Source organism: Myotis myotis, unplaced genomic scaffold (genome assembly GCF_014108235.1).
Source record: "Myotis myotis isolate mMyoMyo1 unplaced genomic scaffold, mMyoMyo1.p scaffold_m19_p_3, whole genome shotgun sequence".
Lineage (NCBI taxonomy): Eukaryota > Metazoa > Chordata > Mammalia > Chiroptera > Vespertilionidae > Myotis > Myotis myotis.
In genome coordinates, this window is record NW_023416335.1 from 546,943 (window position 1) to 562,039 (window position 15,097).

At 43.6% G+C, this 15,097-nt stretch overlaps 1 protein-coding gene across 2 annotated transcripts in view; it reads right to left on the reverse strand.

The window, feature by feature from the left end:
- Window positions 1-8,812: 8,812 nt before the first annotated feature.
- GPM6A (glycoprotein M6A) overlaps window positions 8,813-15,097 on the reverse strand; it is a 187,812-nt gene continuing 181,527 nt past the window's right edge. For both annotated transcript variants that reach the window (XM_036300194.1, XM_036300193.1), the window contains exon 7: window positions 8,813-10,924. In XM_036300194.1, the coding sequence (XP_036156087.1) occupies window positions 10,772-10,924 (153 nt within the window). In that variant the 3' untranslated portion in view covers window positions 8,813-10,771. The remainder of the gene's footprint in view (window positions 10,925-15,097) is intronic.

The following is a 15,097-nucleotide window of genomic DNA, read 5'->3' on the forward strand; positions in this document are numbered from 1 at the left end:
ATTCCTGAGGGCGCCACCTCATGACCAAGTCTCCCCCCGCCTCCCCAGAGGCCCCACCTCCAAATGGCATTAGGAATTAGAGTTCAAGATAAGACTAGGTGGGGGCAAGCATTTAGTCCATCACAACACCAAGGAAAAAATACTGTGAAATACCCATGTTCAGGCCGTGAGAAGAAGAGGGAAATGTCAAAGAAGTTGTGGCATAAGCAATTATTTGGTGCATCGCAGTGGATGAGGGAAGGGATGGTGAAAAGGGTCAGACAAGATGAGCCAATCAGCGAGTCCCAGAGGCTGGGCATGTGACTAGCAGGCTGCTGATGGGCTCTGGGAGAGATGCGTCCAGTTAGTATGGAAGGCAGGGTTCAAGAAGTGAGGACAAGTTTAAGCAGCATGTCCAGGCCCTTCCTGGTCAGTGAAGGCAAGGAGAGGGCGGGCTGGTTCCTGACTCAGAGCACCTCCAGATGTATATCATCAGGGCTGCTCCAAGTGCAGACAGTCCTGGGCTACGGGTGCGGGCACACACAGCTCCCTTCCTTCCTCCCCCTCGGAATCTGGCTGCAGCCTTCGCCACACTAGTGACTGTTCTGGAAGCCTGGATTCCTTCTCCTTCCATGCCTGAGCTCTGCTAAATCATCTGAACTATCTTTGTACACCACATAGGAGCGCAAACTCTGGGTATCAAAAAGTAAAAGCTAACTTAGAAGTTGTATTTATTTCTAAACAGAAGTATAACCTGGCTGACACACTCAACAAAAGAAGCCTAAATTTATTGTATGCGAATGATTGCTTAGTGATGAGGCATGTGACCGTATGGATCTTTTAGGAGATTGGGATATTTGTGTCTGACAGTTTTGATAAGGAAAGTAGCTATTTACTTGCTTGTCTGATGGGTTTGAGGGGCAGGACTCTTATTACATAAGCATATATTTTTATCTTAACACCAATTAGGACTATTAGTCCTGACAGAAACGGTGCATCTAAACAGGAAATGCTGTCACTCTCAGAGATGTCACCACGAGAGGAAATTAGTCTTGTCTGAACTGTGAGCCGGACATACATTCAAAGAGCGAGATGGTCCAGATGGAGTAAGACGCTGGTTTCTGTGGATCAAAACCATCAGATTTTCCGAGACCTGTTTACTGGTGTCCCATTGAGCCAAGCTACACCTGCCACGGCCACGGAGCAACCACGCTCAGCACTGTCATCTTAGTTTTGGTTACAGGCTAAAACCAGAGAAGCTCCGGTCATAAAAAATAAAATTAGCCCAACCAGCGTGGCTCAGTGGTTGAGCGTCGACTTATGAACCAGGAGGTCACAGTTGATTCCCGGTCAGGGCACATGCCCAGGTTGCGGCTCCATCGCCAGTGTGGGGATTGCAGGAGGCAGCAGATAAATGATTCTCTCTCATCATTGATGTTTCTCTCTCTCTCTCCCTCTCCCTTCCTCTCTGAAATCAATAAAAATATATTTTAGAAAAAACAAAATTCATTTTGTAAGGATTTCATCTACAGTTATAATTTGACAGTTAAAGTGGTTACTTTCGATGTGGTTACTTCCTATTATTTTAATGATAAGAGAGGACAGAAACTATAACAAATTCTGACCCTGTGGTACTTCCCTCCCAGAATGCCTGCACTTGCAAAGCGTCTTATAAACTAGGAAACAATTCCTGTGTCCTTATATTTTAAGTGTCTTCAGAAATAATGTATAGTTGGGTCTCGCTATCCTTTTTAAAAAACCTACTCTTTTATTTCGTATGTATTCTCTGTACATTCCATGGAATTATGGAAATAACTGGATTTAATGTCACCCCCTTCCTCTTTGTCCTCCTGTGTCTCATTGATTCTTTGTTCTGTTACGCCGGCTCCGTCTTTGGGAAGAGTGAGGTACTTTCTGTGCCTTCCCATTTATACCATCTGCACTGGCTCTTTCATCATAACGTTTACAGCATCATTTTCAGGATTAGGCATCCAGGATTTATTAGGTTCTGCCTTACATTAGAACTGTATACCTTTCCATAAAATACACAACCGTACCTCAATGAAGCTATATCTATTCCCCTGCCTGCTATTGTTGTTCTATAGTTAACGCCACAACTTATAAAACCACAAGAATAGTTCTTGACACAGGAATGGTTGTTTCTTTAAGTGATAACTATTTTTTTTCCTATTTTCCCACTTCAGGAACGCCTGCCTGCAGATTTGCCCTCTATTTGGGGTCATTTCACTGCCACCTAAATCATGTGCTTTAGTGCATCTCACAGGGCAGCTCCAGTGAAAACACACTCCCTCAGCTCACATTCATCTGGAAGAATCATCTTCATTTGCCTTATTTTGGGAAGATGTTTTGCTGAGTGGAGAATTCTAGGTTGACCCGTCTCCAAAGACTAGGGAGCTACCGTTTCCCACGTCCACTGTCTTCCCACCAAGGCAGCTCGGCGTCCCATTGCTGCTCCCTTGACCTGCTGCGCCCCCACACTCCGAGACCAGCTGGCTTAACGCTTGCTCTTCCCCGTGGTTTCCAGCAGTGCGACCAGGACAGGCCTGGAGGTGTTTTCTCTGTTTTTCTCCAACCAAGTGTGTGCCCAAGTCCCTCCATACATGTGTGGAATCTCACTTGGGAAAATTCACACCACTTGCCTGTTCAGTATTGTTTCTGTCCCATCTTTCTCTCTTCCCTCCTCCGTCCCTTCAGTGACACACAATTAGGCAGCGTGACTGCTCCGCGTGCCAACTCGGCCCGGCAGTGCTTGAGGAGCTTTTGATTGGGCTCCAATGGGTGACCCCTCTTGCATGTGCAGCACATTGCAGCATGGCATCGATCAGAAGACAGCCCTGCGCATGAAGAAAGATCATGTAAAAGTGCCTTGTGTTTCCCAACTTTCAGCCAGACTCCCAGCAAGGCTGTTGGGAAGAATATTGCTACAAAGCAATACCTGCAGAAAAACAGTCCTGCCGCACCATTCACCTGCAGTCAGATATCAAATGTCATATATATATATAACATTTCAGAGAGAAAGGGAGAGGGACAGAAAGATAGAAGCATCAATGATGAGAGAGAATCATCGATCTGCTGCTTCCTGCATGCCCCCCCCCCCCACCCCCCGCCACTGGGAATGGAACCCACAACCTGGGCATGTGCCCTGACTGGGAATCGAACCGTGACCTCCTGGTTCATAGGTCGGCACTCAACCATTGAGCCATGCCGGTCAGGCTCAAGTAGATGTTTTTGTTGTCTAATCTCATTATACCGAATAGAATGGGCATATCAGTGGACCAGTGGCCATAGGACCCTACACTGTGGCGGACTTTCCAGCTGTGAGATAGCTCGTTCCTTGGGCTTGTGGTCAGGATTAAAGGAGATCTTGTCCACAGAGCACTTGGTGCTCCCGTGGTGACACCCCTGGGAAGCAGCTCCTCTGTTCGGTGATGCCTCAGGGAAGGAGGTGGGAGAGGTGCGCAGTGCCCACAGCACTTGGGGCCTCCCTCCTACAGGCCCTCGGATGGACCCGGAGCTCTCTTCAGGTGCCCCAGCGAGGGAGCCTGCACGGCATGCGCGTCCTTACAGACACTCAGGTTGACCCAGAGGCCAGCCTTCACTCTCCGGGGGAGCTGCACCCTTTTCTTTGTCATTTTCCCCTCCCACCCCCACTTTCTGACAGCTCAGCTCCGCAGACCCCAGGAGTGAGAGCACCACGCTGGTTACGGGGCATTTTCTTGTCCCTGAGCTGCTGTCTGTGCCGTCCCCTGGGAAAGATCAATGGAAATTCCACAAAGGAGGATGTGGTTGCTTACGAAGCTCCTGGCAAACTCATGGTAAATGGATGGCTTTTGGACAAGGACCAAGGAGAGAAGCATGCTGGGGAGAAAAACCAAAAAGGCTTTCAGTGTAATCTGCCTGCTTTTTTACCAGGAGCATCAATGAAAAATATTAGATCCATGGGAAAATATTAGCTCAGCCTTGGAGGACTGTCCTCGCAGTGAGTACTGAGCTGAAATCATAAGGTGCAAAAAGGGTGAGAGGAAGGGACATGAAAAGGAAAGAAGCGGAGAAAGAGAAGAAACCAAGTTAAAACGCATGCGACGGCCTAGCTACATGCGTCACATATAGCCGTAAAAATGCACGTTCATATGGAAAATGCCACGGACACCGAAATGGGAACTGAGGCAAACACTTCACAAAGGGTCAGAAGAATTTAGTTCACAGGCTTTTCTCAGATGACCAGAGGCCTAAAACAGGAGGTGGCAAGACTATTTAGAAAGATATTCTCCTAGACAATAAATAACGTAATTAAGAAAAAAACCGGGGGTGCGTTGGGGGGGGGGGGGGAGGCTTTCTTCAGCTTTATGTAGAATGTGGAGTAAAACCGATCACAAAATGTTCATTTCACCCAGTGCTTTGTAGTCTAAGTATCAGCAGGAGTTTAACGGAAAGAACTACGTGGAAAGGACTGATCCTTTCAGGGCCCTATAAGGGCCGTACAATGAGAGACGCCCGTGTGCACAGGTGTGCCCTTGTGCCTGGAGGCCTGCGGCAGGTGAAGGGAGAGGAGCACCCTTGAGTGCACCATGGCTATGTGTCGTGAGCGCCACTAGATGGCAGCGCGCGACAATTCTCTGACAAGGGCTCTGGCTGCCTTTTCCTTTCTCTGCGACAGGTTTTCTGGTCAGCCATCTTCCCCATCCTTGGACAGAGGGAGTGAGAAATCGCATGCCATCCACAGTCATCAGATCGCACGCAAGAGGATCAGCAGGTCCCCTGATGTCATGACTTTTCCGGTCACACACGTTATGACATGTTAAGCAGAGATATCCTAAAAGGATCAGCAGTGTCTATGCATGTCTGGATGTACATAGATGATGCGTGTTGCCGGTGTTCTGAGAAGGAACCGCTTAAGGCGTTCTCACCTTAAACTCTCCACAAGGCTTTCTTCCTCGTTTTGAGAGTGTTTCCTCTGCTGCCTTGTGGGGAGAAACACAGACATGTGATGATTCGGGTTCTGGTTCACTCGATTGTAAACGTAGCCCTTTCCACATTCGGTGTGGATATTTTTGGTTTTGTTTGTTGTTGTTGTTGTTGTTGTTGTTGTTGTTGTTGTGTGTGTGTGTGTGTCTTTCCTTGAGGGCTAGCAGAATCTCCTGCTCACCATGTGTGCAGGGTAAAAATCAGTAGATTTGGGAGGGAATTAACAGGTGGAATAATCAATTCATCCAAAGGAGATAATTTTAAGAGCAAGCCGTGACTCAGCCAGTCCGGGAGTTTTGAGGCAGGCACGCTGGAGAAGAAGTAGCGTTACATTTCCTTGGAGACAGATATTAGGAATCTTCAAACAGCCACGAAGGAGCTACCCTGTGCCTTTCTCCTCATATCACTTTCTCCCAACACCTACCTGTGGAGAGAGGAGAGCCAGAGAGAGAGGGGGTGTCTACCTTCATCCCAACTATGAAAGACACAACCCACGGAGACCTAGCACAGCCCCCAGCCTGCACTGGACAGTGGAATAATGGACACAGTCTGCGCCTGTGTGGGTGGCAGTTTGGGGAGAAGAAGGGTACATATGCAACTGGGAAATTTTGATACTCACGAAGGTCCGAAGGATCAGCGATGCAATGGTTTCCTGTTGCAAGCTGGCTACAGCTCAGGGGTACGTGTCCTTTGGTTCATGCAGTGGGATCATTCTTTCAATCCTAGTTCTAATGCAGGTCTCCCCTTTTCTTTGAGAAATGGTAGCTACAGACCGAGACCATAAAATCTACTCACTTAGCAAATATTGATTCAGCCCAGCTGTCTTAGGGGGCTCTGCGCTAGGGCCGTTGGGGAAGATACAAAGATGTGTTCAAAACAGGATGTGTTCCGAGCCTAAAATAAATCATCTAACTAAATTACAACATGTAATCGTCTTAATAATGTTCCCTAATTTGTCAGTACTTGAAACTCACATAGCACAATTAGGCAGAAGACATGAAACCATCTTGCAGACATTTCTCATTAGTACATTTCACATGCAGAGAAATCAGACCTCCCCAGCTGACTGTATAGACAGTAATTGGAATTTTTAGAAGATATGGCTCATGCTAGGCTGTGGGGTGACCTGAGATTACATACCATTTTCTCCAGGGTGCTGCTGGCTGTCTGTTCTAACTACAAAATCTTAATTAAAAACAATCTGTGGAGCAGTTCAGAGAATAGAACATGTAAATTTCTGCCCTGGCTGGGTAGGTCAGTTGGTCAGAGAATCTTCCAGATACACCAGGGTTGCAGGTTTGATCCCCAGTCAGTGCACATACAAAAGTCCACCAATTAATGCATGAAGAGGTGGAACCATAAACCGATGTTTCTCTCTCTCCAGCTCGATGTGGGCAGTGGCTGTGGGCAACACGGTATGCATATTTGTGCAGCACTCACCCCAATTGCTCATATCCCTGAGGAAAACCCCTGGCTCCTCTCCTACAACACTCCTGACACATCTGGGTATATCCCACCCATAGGGAGACACTGGCCTTGAAGTCAGTGGCATTTAACGCTGACTTGCTCCATGGACTTTAAAGGGTATGATAGTTTAATTCAGATTCTATCATGTTCATTATAGTTTAGCTATCAAGTTACTCTATGAAATATACGGAGGTGGGCAAAAGTAGGCTCACAGTTGTGAGTATGTGAGTTTATTCTTGTGTGATTATTTATTAACCAGCAGCCTGGTGCTCAAAATTGTGCACAGGTGTGGTCCATAGGCCTAGCTGGCGATCGAAGTGCAAGCATCTGGCGTGGAAGGGCAGGTCCCAGCTGACCTCTGGGCCCTGGGCATCACCTGGGCCCCTGGGTCCCCGTGCGGCCCCTTCCACCTGAGTCATCGGGCCCTTGCCTGGCTCCCTCAGTGCCTGGGAGCCGGGCGGGACCCTGCCCCACTGCTGCCACTGGTCGCTGTCTGCAGGTTGATCGGCAGGGCGATCAGGCCTCACTCGCACCCGCCTTGGCCTGGCGCTGCCCACTCACCTGCTCCACCATCCTGCTGCAGTCCCACTCTCGTTGGGGCCCATTGGGGCCAGCAGTGCCTCCACTGCTGCCTACTGCCAGTGCCGCATTGCTGATGCCTGCCATTTCCTGTGCTGCCCCCTGGTGGACAGTGCATGTTATAGCGAGCAGTTGAACTCCCGGTCAAATTCCCGGACGAGGTGACAATTTGCATATTAGGCTTTTATTATATAGGATCATTGTATTATTTATATTACAATCATAAGCCTACTTTTGCTCACCCTGTACTTCAAAGTAATATGTCTCTATTTTGTCTAAAAGGCAAAACAACAACAACAAAACCCTCCACCAAAACCAAGAAAACAAAACAAAAAAAATGAGAAAGTCAAGTGTATTTGATCTTTGAGTGAAAAATCAGGAGCTGCTATTTCTAAATTTTAACATGAAGATGTAATCTGATTACACCCAAGTCAGAACAGGCCAATACATGTTTTATTCTCAAAGTGAGTGAGTTCCTAGTCTTAACATTAGCTTCTCAGTTCTCCAAAGGATTGTTTATTATATCTTAGTAAAGTCTGGTGGGAAATTCCCCAAAAGAAATTGTACTCTTTAAAGATAAATGTGTATCTTATAAAGAGAAATGGCCTTTTGAGTTCTCAAACATTGTAATTATCTTACAATGATCAGTTTTTTAAAATTATAAAATGTGAAATTTTGTTCATGTTGACATTCTTTAACATATAATTATCTTGCTGCTATGCTAAGAATTTCATAAACACTAGAAAGAACAAAAATTACCATTTGATAAGATTTAGATATGGGATACGTTTCTTATTGTCTTAAAAGTAACTTTTTAAGGCGTAAGACATTTTGTTCAAATCTACTTAGAATTATTGTAGATATTTGTAATCTAAAACTGTGAAGTTTGCAAGTTGCTACTTAATAATCCTATATAATAAAAGACTAATATGCAAATTGACCAAGCAGAGGAACAACTGATTGCTATGACATGCACTGACCACCAGGGGGCAGACACTCAATGCAGGAGGAGCGCCGCTCAGCCAGAAGTCGGGCTCATGACTGGTGAGCGCAGCAGTGGTGGCAGGAGCCTCTCCTGCCTCTGTGGCAGCGCTAAGGATGTCCAACTGCCGGCTGAGGCCTGCTCCCCAGCACTTGGACATCCCCTGAGGGCTCCCAGACTGTGAGAGGGCACAGGCCGGGCTGAGGGGATCCTCCCCCCGAGTGCATGAATTTGTGCACCAGGCTTCTAGTACATAGATAACTGAAGACTGATACAAATCCTTAGGCCTTATGAAAATTAAGATTCTTATTGAAACTATGTTATTATTTTCAAATTGACAAAATTTCTAGTTTGGCCAGAAGAAATTACACCTGAAGCAAACAAAAAAAGTCTAGAAAAAAATATATATTCTTTTCATTTCATTGCTCTTACCTTGATATTTTGAAGCTAACCAAGGAGTCATTTTTCCTGCTGAAATGCATTAGTCCTTTTTGCTTCTCTGTTAGATTATGAAGCACTAAAAGAAGCACAAAGCAACAAAAATTAGACGAGAAAATAGCATAACTTAGGAATTGTGACCATTTGCTAAACGAAATGACCTCTAAGTCTTTCATGCTTCATGCTCTCCCCACCTCCCTGCATTCACCCCCATTCTGTGTGTCCATGCAGAGAATTTTCACTGAGGTTTGAAGTGTTGGGTCAGCTCTACTGAGGTAATAAGGGTCCAAAGGAAAGAGGACCTATTGCATTTGAAAAGAATGTGCACACACAGGAAAGAGGAATAAGCAGAATAAGCAAAAGAAACACTGTAGAAACTAATGATAAGTACACAAAGTACACAAGTGTATTTATTACAGTTTGCAAGCACTTTGTTCTACATTTCAAAAACGCCACCATCAAGCTGTTGGCACATGTATGTACAAAACAGATTAATTGTAATGCCTGCTACAAAGCACTCTTCGTGAAAATACAAACTCTAATACCAGGAGAAAGGAAAGGCAAAAGAGTCAACATCGTTACATAAGTTTAAAAGACAGTTTTAAAAACCATCACAAACTGTTCAGACACAGAACTGAAACACTACCATATAGAATTTAAAGAAGCCCATTAATACTTCTGCTGAATATCTGTAATACTGCATATATCAGAAAAAATGCTGAACCAGTAAGATAATAAAAAAGGAGAAGCAAACCCCCAAATAATTAAATAATACTACAGATGCATTATCATGCCACAGAGAACCCCAGTGGTTTCCCTACGTACTACAAGAACTGGTAAAATCATGGATGATGCATGGCTAGTCATTGTACGAATGTTGTTTCACTCAGTAAATGTTATTAGAAATGCACTTAACGTTGATAAGAGATTTCACAATGGTCAAATCAGTGCACGATATACTACCTAGATTTTATACACTGACAAAAATGTCTTGTCAGGCGATGTCATTTTAGAAGACACTTTACAGCATTCTTGTAGCATTAGAAATAATCACGAGTCAAGGTTAAAACAAACACCCAATTTGGTCCAGTAATACTGATTGCTTTCTTTTTATTCCTTTGATATAGGTACTTCTTATAAATGAATATGAATGAACAGTTGGTTAAAATGACTCACTGGAAAGGAAAGCACAGATGTGCCACTCCACTCCGGAAGGATACAGTGTGCAGTGGCCTCCTACCATACTGTAAAAAACACTACAGGTAAACCAACGTAGATCGGGAGGCTGCAAGCAAAGCTATTATATTAATGGAAGCCTTTTCAAATATATCATACACAGTTGAGGGGGTAGTTTACAGAGGTGCAACCCACGGAACCTTTCTAAGGTAGGTAAAACAACTTCTGAGGGGTGAATGTGCTTATTTTTCATATGCCACCTTCATGAAGGCAAGTAATGTTCCACATTAGCATATTCAAGTTCCAATCCAGCCACTGCTTAAGTCACAAAGAGACCCTTCTCCAAGCAGGTCCACAGTAGTTATTCCCATTAAAATCGTCTCTGTACTAAACTTTAAAAGGTACGCCTGGTGTCACAGTCTTAAAAAGGCAACTAGCCATGCATTAGCATCACTATTTCTACATGCTCACAACATAAACTTGAAGAATCCAAGGGAAATACCTCTTCCGTACATCGAGAAAAAAATACAACGTTAACAAAGATAAGAAGCACTTTTTTTTAAAACCTACTCTTACAAATTTAGAAATTGCACCTTAGATTGTTGAAAACATTAACCAGAGCCTACAGTCATGTGGCCACTGATCTTCAGAAAGATTTCCGTATTTCAAGAAGAGTCATCATGGTGTCCTCTCTCTCTGTTGTTGGTAATGTACAATGGTCCCTTTGAAGGTTACCTGTAGTCAAGCTAGTTACCGAAATCAAAACTAAAAAGTATAAAAAGCTACCTTTTCTTTTTAAAACATAAGAAAAATGCAATAGGTGTTACATATAACAACATGGGAAGTGGTTAAAAATCAAATCTCTGTATTTGACAATGTTAGTTTCATTGATCTTAAGAATTATTAAATGAGGTTGAGAAATTAAAAAAAAGAAAAAAAGAAAAAAGGCTGGACAGGAGCTTGTAGAAGAGATCTGATTACATCAATTTAACAGATTTGGAAGTTAAGTGCTAAACAACAAAGAGCTATATTCGGGTGATTCATAAGTCACCCTCCATATCATTGATGCGAAGCACTTTCATTTTATTCTTTGAAAGGTTGGATGGTTGGATGGCCCTTAGTTAAACACCAATGCATCTGAATGGGTGGATGGGAAGGTTTTGCTTATGTGTATGCGTTGAGCCGCTCTTTGGAGCGAGTAGAGTGGATGTCATGCAGCTCTTGCTCCTCCTTGGACTTGATGTCCTCATACTTCTGCATCCTGCAGGCATCTTTCACGTACGCCCAGTTGGCAGACAGAACCATAAGGTAGTGAACCTAATCAAAGACAAAAATAATTTATATAGGAAGCCTCTTCAGAGTCCTCATTTCTCCTTGCTGTTGGGAAAGAAATGTTCAAAGTGTATAGTCAAGATATATTCACTAAATGGACCGAAATTTCTGTGGTAATAGGAACAATAGAAATAAAATGCATTCCTGGCTCACTCCTCCAATGACAAGACACCATCTTGACTCTCTTCCTTTCACTATCTCTCTTTTTTAAAAAAATATTTTATTGATTTTTTACAGAGAGGAAGGGAGAGGGATAGAGAGTTAGAAACATTGATGAGAGAGAAACATCGATCAGCTGCCTCCTGCACACCCCCTACTTGGTATGTGCCGGCAACCAAGGTACATGCCCTTGACCGGAATCGAACCTGGGACCCTTGAGTCCACAGGCCGACGCTCTATCCACTGAGCCAAACCAGTTAGGGTTTCACTATCTCTTTTCCTTCTTTTTTTTCAACTTTGAAGTATTCAGGACTGATTCTTAACCTTGATATGATCTTTTCTGTCTCTTTTGCCCTCACCTGCCTGAACCATAAGATGATACATTTCATGTCCATGGATCTATGTTTTCTAACCCATCATCGGAAATAGTCTTGTATATACTTTGATTCATCTTGAATTAATGGGAGGATATACTGTCCACTGTGCACTATCATGGAAGCCCCCAGGTAAATCTGTGCATTTAGTTACCCAGTTAATTGCCCACACAGTGAAGTTTGCAGCTCCCATTTGATTCAAACTACACAAGAGCAAGTATGGTGTCACATGGATTTTGTGTATTTATAGACATTCACAATAGTGGGGATAGCGCCACGTTCAGAAAGGAAGCTCCTGGTTTGTCTGGGACAATGAAATTACTCAGGTAATGACGATCCAGATTTGACTTGGATTGACTTAGCCATGAGGCCACTTACTTGTTTTCTTTCTTACCCTCCCTCTTGGACCATGGGGGAGATAAAGCCGTTTTCCAGGTGATGGACTTCGATGGGTAAACAGGAAAGGGAAACCAAGTGGCCAGTTATTTACTTTCTCGAAGTTTGAAGGGCGGGCAATGTTTTCATCTATAATTTAGTAAAATAGAAGACTAAAATTCTGATTACTCAAGAATACATTGAAAGGCAGGAGGTAGGCTGGTTCTAGGAAAGTGCAGATGGACAGCAAGAATGCAAAGGCCATCCTAAATGGGGCCTATGGTGGGCTAGTAAGGTGACTAAGAAACAGTAGAAAAAAATAACAAAACAATCTTGACACAACAGTGTAAGGAAATCAGGCATCCCCATCAGAATAAGCTATTTTCAGAATGTTCCATTTCCTCCGAAATGTTGCATGTTGGTAACTGAAAACTGTAAGCCACGTGTAGGCAGGAGCTGTGAGTGACATTCTTTCAATCAGTGGCCTATCCATAGTGGAAGGGGAAGAGGCCTTATGCACATAGTACGTTTATGTGGTGCTTTTGTGTTGCTGTAAAAATATCAGGTGCTGTGGAGAGAGCTTGGCAAGTGGTAGGCACTCAAATACCTGCCACGTGAATAAATGCTATGTTTTCAGATGTTCAGAAACGTTCCCTTTAAAGTCTGGGGAAATATGGCCCCTAAGTTAGTATCCAATATGTATGATTGCATGTTTGAATTTCAATGTCACTCTAGCTTAGACAGTTGGTCTTCAGATGCCTCAACTGGCCTCAGGGACACAGCTGTCACTCCACAGGCGAACACAATCGCAGAAGCTGGTGCAATGTCAAGTCCACAGTCCTGTGGGCATCTAGAGCCTCCTAACAGCTCCAAAAAATCACACAGTGGAGCACATGCACGTGCTAATTTTAGTACAAATTTTAATAACCCGTGCCTTAAGCCACAGATGATGTTTTAAACATTCCGATCGAGCAGAATTCATCTCAGTTGCCTCACCTACCCCCTGGAAATACCAACGGTAGCTACAGGGGAGTGAATGAGAGCATGACAAGGTTAAGGGCAGTTGCCACATTGTGAGCATTGAATGGACTCACACACACAGAGCATCTGACAGTGCTTTCCACAGAGGACGTTTTAAAGACACCTTAGCTAATAGCAGCTCCACTGGGGACAGTAGCAGTAGTTACACTATCCCTGTATACTAAGACCTAAACTATTACCAGACCTAATACACTGGAAACTCGGATGCAAGTTAGTATTTGAACATCATGCATTTCTTCAGGAATTTATGGTTTGCATATACGTGGATATCCTGAAATATCTTAGTGCATAAAAAATGTCTTCTAAACTCTTGCTGTTTGAAATAGAATTTGTTTGTAACTTAATATATAAAGTTACACAGAGCATAGCTGCCTAATAGTATCTAAGTTTCTATTACTTGAAAATCTTTTGATGATAGAATCATTTTAGAGTAGGTGTTGTTAAGGACATCTAATTTTTATTTTCCTTTCCTTTTTCTTTTTAATGTTTTGCTTTTTGTAAAGGACATTTAAATAACATTATTCATTTAGGCAGATGTTATTCACAGAATTTTACATGCACATAGATATCCCAAAAGGAAACAATGCTTTATTATCCGCCTTTGTAAAGATGGACTTTACAGACTTCTTCTATATGGATGTATAGTGCTTCTCATATGCATCCCTAAAATTATTCATTGCACAAGGGTGTGTGTGTGTGTGTGTGTGTGTGTGTGTGTGTACACCAGTGAAAAGATGCTTCCTTGTATCTCATGGCCAGACTGGGGCTGCTGGGACCAGGCATGTGGGAACATCACTGCCCAGACCACATGGGACCCCCCCCCCAGGGCATGTTCTCACTTTGAGTTTAGGTCCAGGTTAGGGTTAGGGTTAGAGTTAGGGTTAGGGCTAGGGTTATGGTTAGGGTTAGGGTTAGGGATAGGGTTAGAGTTAGGGCTAGGGTTAGGGTTAGGGTTAGGGATAGGGTTATGGTTAGGGTTAGGGATAGGGTTAGGGATAGGGATAGACTTAGGGTTAGGGATAGGGTTAGGGCTAGGGTTAGGGTTAGGGTTAGGGTTAGGGTTAGGGCTAGGGCTAGGGTTAGGGTTAGGGCTAGGGTTAGGGTTAGGGATAGGGTTAGGGTTAGGGATAGGGTTAGGGTTAGGGATAAGGTCTTTGCTGATTGTGTTACTGTCATCCGTCCAACTAATCAGCCACCATGACCTTATTAAGCAGCTCATATTCCCTAATGAAATTCCTATTAGAGGTTTCTACACTAAATCTAAAATGTGGACCAGTTAATCCTACATAATGAAGAGCTAATATGCTAATTGGACTGGATGGAGGAACAACCTTCCCGAAAGACCTTCTGGTGGACCTACCGGAATGACCACTGGGCTGGGTATGGGACCATAGCTGAGGCAGCCACGCTGCGTCAGCCTACCCTTGCTTGAATTTCATGCATAAGGCCTCTAGTATGATATAAAGTGAAGAAAATATTTGAAAATGTACTGTTGCACTGACCTAGTTGGTTTTGTTAGATATTTTAAAAATAATTTTTCATAAAACAGACTCAGATTTTAATACAAGAGTATGAGATCACTAAAAATAACTGGTTTGAAATGCTCATTAGCACATTAGCGTTGTCTCATCATTCCTATTTTTATTCTTTGACCAGTGATAAAATGCTTTTATTTTTCAAAAGGTGCTCCTTCTACCAACACATTAGCCCAGTGGTTCTCAACCTTCTGGCTCTTTAAATACAGTTCCTCATGTTCTGACCCCCCAACCATAAAATTATTTTCGTTGCTATTTCATAACTGTAATTTTGCTACTGTTATGAATCATAATGTAAATATCTGATATGCAGGATGGTCTTAGGTGACTCCTGTGATAGGGTTGTTCGACCGCCAAAGGGTTCGTGACCCACAGGTTGAGAACCACTGCATTAGACAATGTACTGGCACCATAGGAAAATAATTAAATTATCCCAAATCAATTCATCATTTTTGCATCTTGAATTCGCTATTACATAGGTGAGGTTACCAGGAACCTTCTAGATTTCTGTAATATTTGACTGCAGGAGCTGTTATTGATGCTCAGAGCAGTGCTGACCCCCGGCATCCCAGCAAGCAATCTGGAATTCATGGGGAGTTAAAAATGGGGAGCAGGATTGGCACACAGTAGGTCCTGCTCACATGTTAAGCGTCTGGCTTTAAGGAATTGTTAAT